Source organism: Mus caroli, chromosome 2, assembly GCF_900094665.2.
Source record: "Mus caroli chromosome 2, CAROLI_EIJ_v1.1, whole genome shotgun sequence".
In the NCBI taxonomy this organism is placed as follows: Eukaryota; Metazoa; Chordata; class Mammalia; order Rodentia; family Muridae; genus Mus; species Mus caroli.
The window spans coordinates 119,021,787-119,027,786 of NC_034571.1; the positions used below are offsets into that span (position 1 = coordinate 119,021,787).

Sequence of the window (6,000 nt, forward strand, 5' to 3'; positions counted from 1 at the left end):
GACAAGTGGCAGCCATAGATGGGGACTTCTGGAGAAAGTCCATTTCTCCCTCATCTTTGTCGCCTAGACTGTATAGAATGGGATTCTGTGAATCCTGATACATTCTTAAAGAAAGAAGTCCTTCCTGGAGAAACCGTTGGACATGAGTGTGCCTTCTCCCTGTCCCAGTGGCTGGTGTCTTTATCTGCACAGGCTTTAAAAGCACACAGTCTGGCAACAGATTGACTTGGCAGTGTAGTGTTGTTTTTTAACCTGAGTCTTGGTTTCTTCATCTGCCAAAATGCAAACGGTAATGCCTCCATCACAGAGACACAGAGGCTGTGACAGATGGTCAAGAGATGTTCCTGCCATGTTCTTTCCTCATATTAAACAGTCAATAATCTATGCTAACATAACATGAATAAAACAATAATAATGGTCATAAAATGTAGCAATCCAAACTCAAGTGAGCATGTGGTGGTCTTAGTTCTGCCACAGACTGGCAGACTGGCTGGCCTATCTGGGTCTAGATAGAACCTCCCAGGGCTTGCTCACCCTCAGACAAAATGAGTGACACCACAGATAGTCCCTGGGGCTGTCTAGCCCAGCACCCATGACTCTGCCATCGGCTTAAAGGCCAAGGCAGACAAACCAAGAAAAGAGCAGAGCAGCCATTCAACTCGATGGCAATAAGGAGGCTCCTTGTGCTTTGTTTTGCTTTGCTTTTTTTCAAATTGCACAATAACTGTTTTGGCTTTTTTTTTCCCAGAACTGCTTTATTTTTACTATTTGATTCCACATTGTGGGCAGCTACAAAGCACCAAGAAAAGAAACACTTGTAAACACCAGCACTTGGAATAGCATGCGCTTAATCCTTTACGTCTAGGGTCTTTTGAAGTTTGGTGCTTTGTGCAGATGCCCCGTTTTTACATATGGACAGGAGACTCGGAACCAACTACAAAGTAGAGAGAATGGAGGAGGGAGTGACCTCGCAGTGTGAGGATGGGTATTGTGCAACAGATAGCTTTGGGCCAGAAGACCGAGTCTAGTAAACAGCTCTAATAACAGATCGGAGAAAAGCTGGTCTCAAAAATACTTTAAAAGAAAAAAAAAACTTTCAAAAAGCACTACACTTTAGTTGTGCCATGGAAACTCTGCTGGCTAGGTCTCCACTTCCCCAGAGGCAGCCAGACTTCCCCCTTTGCCAGGAAGTGCGTTCCAAACCAGAGTGGGCCATGAAGCGCCACTCTTCTAACTGATCTCTCCCCCTTCTGTCTCACACACATAAACACTAGACAAAGGGCCATGTTCTTTCTCTCCATGACCGAGGGCTTGTGTGTGCTCGCCTCCCTAAGATGGGCCGCTCAGCGCTCTGGGATTCTTTTCTGCTCTGCGCTGGCCAACGAGGCTCCACTGTCCATGCTGACAGTCTATGTGCTGCCCATTTTTCCTTAACCCTGCATGGCTCTCTCCACCTGCCAGAGGCTAACATGGCACCTCCCCACGCAGTGCGTGAACTCAGAGGCATTTTGATGGTTGAAGCTAGAGCAACAGTTTCGTGAAAGGACCGGACAGAGAGTGGCCTTCACAATAAGCCTCATTCGAAGAAAGAGCCTTGTTAACTATGCTGGAAGGGGAAAGGACAAAGCTTGAACCGGGAGAGCATGAGCCACTGTCAGGCCTCACAGGAACCCAGGACAAGGCTCCCTCAGTACCTGTGGCTCCTCCCAGAACTTCTCACACTGTCCTACCTTCAACTTCTCCAGCCCTAGGGCTTTGCTTCCTCTTCCACAGCTTCTCGTTCCGAAACAAACCTGGCATTTCAGCCATGTGCTCTCTTGGTCCATTTGCTCCCCGACCCTCTTGCTTTTCCTCAACCCACCTCCATGACCCAGTTCAGTCTGGAGTCTCCCAGATGCCTCTCTGGCTGTTCTCTCCCTCATATCGACAATAAAACCCTTCTCGACCACACCTTGGAGCGGTCATGCCCTCCTTTTCATTCAGCCACCATGGCTAGCATGATGCAAAGCTAAAAGAGAGGACTTAAAGTCTCCTGAACAAAGGCTTTGTTTGTTTGTTGTTGTGTTGTTGTGTTGTGTTTCACTGCTATAGACTTTCAAGGGTATGGCAGGGATTTCCATATTGCACTATTTGGAAAGCAGACATATTTCAAAGTTGTCTTTGTCCTGGGCAGCAGCAGAAGAAAGCTACCCCCAACACCCCCTCCCTGCCCCCACCAAGTGTGTGTGCTCTAAGAATCACACAAGTCACCTGTCAACTCTTGACAGACTGCAAGGTCAGTGTGACCTGATCAGAGCTGGGGAAAGCTAGAGAAGCTATGATCTAACATAATGGGAGGAAAGGGAGAACAGTAAAGGTATAGTTACATAAGGAAGCGAAAGACCTGTGGGTCCCAGCATTGACTCTTTCTATTTGTGTGTTTAGCCTGTAGTAACTGTTGAAGCCAGGAAACTGGAGAGGGGCCCTTGGTGGAGAAAGAGAGATCTTAAGGAGGTAGGATAGTGAAATACAAGTAATGTGAAGGGAGAAGAGGAATGATGGAGAGGGAAGTCTAAGAGGAGAAAAGATGGGAGGGTGGGCAGAGGAGAGGGTGGGAAGAGGGGTGCCTAACGCTAGGACAGTTTTAAAGTTGTATAGAAACCTACTGTTTTACAAGCTTTATACAGAGAGAGGGGGCCAGGAGAGAGAAACACACACACTTAGAATTACCCTTCTTAGGGAATAATACTTCTCCCAAAAACCCTAAGTTGGCAAATAAAAATCCAAGTAGTAGGCGTGGGATACCTCCCATGGAATTGTTGGTCAGGAGTATCCTAGAGAAGCCTAGAATAAAATATTGCCATTGTTCTTGGTTGACCCCACCCCCTCCACAACCTTGTGGGTGAGATCCTATTGCTGAAGACACCACACATTTTGGTCATTGAACATGGAAAAATCAAGCTGGTTCTCACCAGGACGATTCCTCCCTGCAGGCTAACACTCATATTTCCAGAAGATTCTCCGCAGGCCACCAAAGGAGAAAAGTCGTCAACAGTCTTACCGGGTTGTGAAACCCTCAAGCTGCAACAACAGCCTGGCAAGATACACCCATGGGTACAACAGGATCACATATGCCATAAAAGTAACTAAATACGTCCTGATTGGATCAGGTCTGGTCCACGGGCGGCACCTCATGTTGGAACAGTACATCTGTCTAATAGCCCACAGCTGGTACGCTCATCAGTCCTGGGGGGCGGAGGTGAACCTACTAATTTTATTTTGATAAATGGACCCAGACAGTATCAAACTCGTCTCTAAATATGCACTTCTACACCCATGGATCCATACACTTCCCAGTCCTCATGAGAGAGAGAGGCTTCTTTGTGAGGTGAATGATGTTTAATACAGAAACTCACAACTGATCAAAGAGCAAAAGATAATGTCTATAGTAGGCTTCACCATAAATGGGAATCTCAGTATCACATGCCTTGTTCTAAGGCTCAGGGACTGTCCCCAAAGAGGGGGTGGAATCCTGTAAGAGCCAGAGATCAGGGCAGGGGGAAGGGTGGAGAAAACAGCTTCTTCTGCACATGGTATGGTCTCTGCCCTAGTGAACTCACAGTGACTGTGGTTTTCTGTACAAGATCAAGCCAGCCACCTTTCCAGATTGGATAGGAGAGGGGCTCATGATGGCAGCTGATGACTACTAGGGTAGGGAGAGTCACTGTTTGATAATGCTGTCCCTGGTATGTCAACCCTGCTCCACTGGGAGGCCGCATATCCACATATACATAGGTGGGACAATTTGGATTCTGTGGGTCATTAAAAAAAGAGAGGGGGGGGAATCTAGAGTTAAGAGGGGTAGTGGGGGTGTTGGGATAGATCTGGGAAGACTTAGGAGTAGCAGTTGGGGGCAGTAAATATGAACATAATACATTGTATGTGTTTATGAAATTCTTAAAAAATTAATTTAAACTACTACAGTTTTTAAAAAGATACAATCATAGAAATTTGAGAAATGCTGGACTCAAATGAAAGGGGAAAACTTCATGCATGACTTCCCAGGACCTTAAGTCAACACAGAAAGATGTAAGTTCCTCAGAACAGAAGAGGCAAACTTGGATGGAGAACCTTTCTGGAGAAGCAGTGGGCAAGGTAAGGGACCCAGAAGGCCTTGTGACCCATGTAACACTTCTTTTTAAAACTGCATTCCTGGGAATTTTCCCATGAATCAGCCTTCTACTTAAAAGCTAGCTGGCCACAGCTGAGGGAGTCAACAGAGAAAGAAAGCAACAAATATAGCAAAAACCACATACCTGGTCAAAAATTCCCATGGCTAAAACGGGTAGTGATGTGTAAACAATGTTAAAAAGAGTGATGAACCACTGGTCGTAGACAGTCTGAAAAGAAGGGATAAAGAGATGTCCATAAGAAAAACTGTCCACAGAGTGAAAGCATTCATTGTCAGCTGTCAGGGCTAAGTAACTCAGAGGTCAAGGGCAGAGATATGAGCCTGGCCCTGATCCAGGGCTGTGGCCTCTCTAATTTCTGCCTCCTTATCTCCAGGTATTTTGTTTTTTTGCTTGATTTGTTTCTTGCTGTTTTTAAGACAGGGGGCCCAGGCTGGCCTCAGACTTGAAGCTATTCTCCTGACTCTGGCTCTCATGAGCTGGGGTTAAAGGCATTCATTAGCATGGTCAGCTCTATCTCATCTCTGCAGGTATCATATCCTCCGCCCTGTGTGTCAGTCAGGGTGAGATGAGCTAATACAGGCAGCATACTAGAGCAACACACAATACCAGACACATGGGAGACACCGTACTCTTGTAGTGGCTTACCATGGCATTCTCCAAGTTTTTAATGGCTTATTACAAGTTCAAACCCATGATGAATCCACTAAAGTATTCCCAGAAAAAAAAAATGAGCATGTTACCCCTATATTGTATTCAGATCGTTTCTTTCTCTTTTTTTTTCTAATTAGATCTTTTCTTTATTTACATTCCAAATGTTATCCCCTTTCCTAGTTTCTCCAAAAAAAAAAAAAAAAAATAACCTATTTCCTCCTCCCTCTCCCTGCTCACCAACCCACCCATTCTTGCTTCCTGGCCCTGGCATTCCCCTATACTGGGGCATAGAACCTTCACAGGACCAAAGGCCTCTCCTCCCATTGATGAATGACAAGGCCATCCTCTGCTACATATGTGGCTGGAGCCATGGGTCCCACCATGTGTTTTCTTTGGATGGTGGTTTAGTCCCTGGGAGCTCTGGGGGTACTGGTTAGGTCATATTGTTGTTCTTCCTATTGGCTGCAAACCCCTTCAGCTCCTTGGATATTTTCTCTAGCTTCTTCATTGAGGACCCTGTGTTCAATACAATGGATGGCTGTGTGCATCCACCTCTGTATATGTCAGGTACCAACAGAGCCTCTCAGGAGACAGGTATATCAGGCTCCTGTCAGTAAGCTCTTCTTGTCATCCACAATAGTATCTGAATTTGGTGGTTGTATATGGGGTGGATTCCCAGGTGGGGCAGTCTCTGGATGGTCTTCAGTCTCTGCTCCACACTTTGTCTCTGTAAACTACTTCAGTGGGTATTTTGTTCCCCCTTCTAAGAAGGATCCCAATATCCACACTTTGTTCTTCCTTCTTCTTGAGTTTCATGTGTTTTCCAAATTGTATCTTGGGTACTCGAAGCTTCTAGGCTAATATCCACTTATCAGTGAGTGCATATCATGTGTGTTCTTTTGTAATTGGGTTACCTCACTCAGAATGAAATCCTCCAGATCCATCCATTTGCCTAAGAATTTCATAAATTTTTTTAATAGCTGCGTAGTACTCCATTGTGTAAATATACCACATTTTCTGTATCCATTTCTCTGTTGAGGGACATCTGGGTTCTTTCCAGTTTCTGGCTTCTAAATAAGGCTGCTATGAACATAGTGGAGCATGTGTCCTTATTACATGTTGGAGCATCTTCTGCTTATATGACCAGGAGTGGTATTGCTGGGTCCTCAGGTAGTAC

The 6,000-nt window shown here is 45.5% G+C and overlaps 1 protein-coding gene across 2 annotated transcripts in view; it reads right to left on the minus strand.

Moving 5' to 3' along the window:
- Window positions 1–6,000, minus strand: part of Atp8b4 (ATPase phospholipid transporting 8B4 (putative)) — a 178,623-nt gene that overhangs the window by 15,101 nt on the left and 157,522 nt on the right. For both annotated transcript variants that reach the window (XM_021156332.2, XM_021156331.2), the window contains exon 24: window positions 4,296–4,379. In XM_021156332.2, coding sequence (XP_021011991.1) covers window positions 4,296–4,379 — 84 coding nt within the window. The remainder of the gene's footprint in view (window positions 1–4,295; window positions 4,380–6,000) is intronic.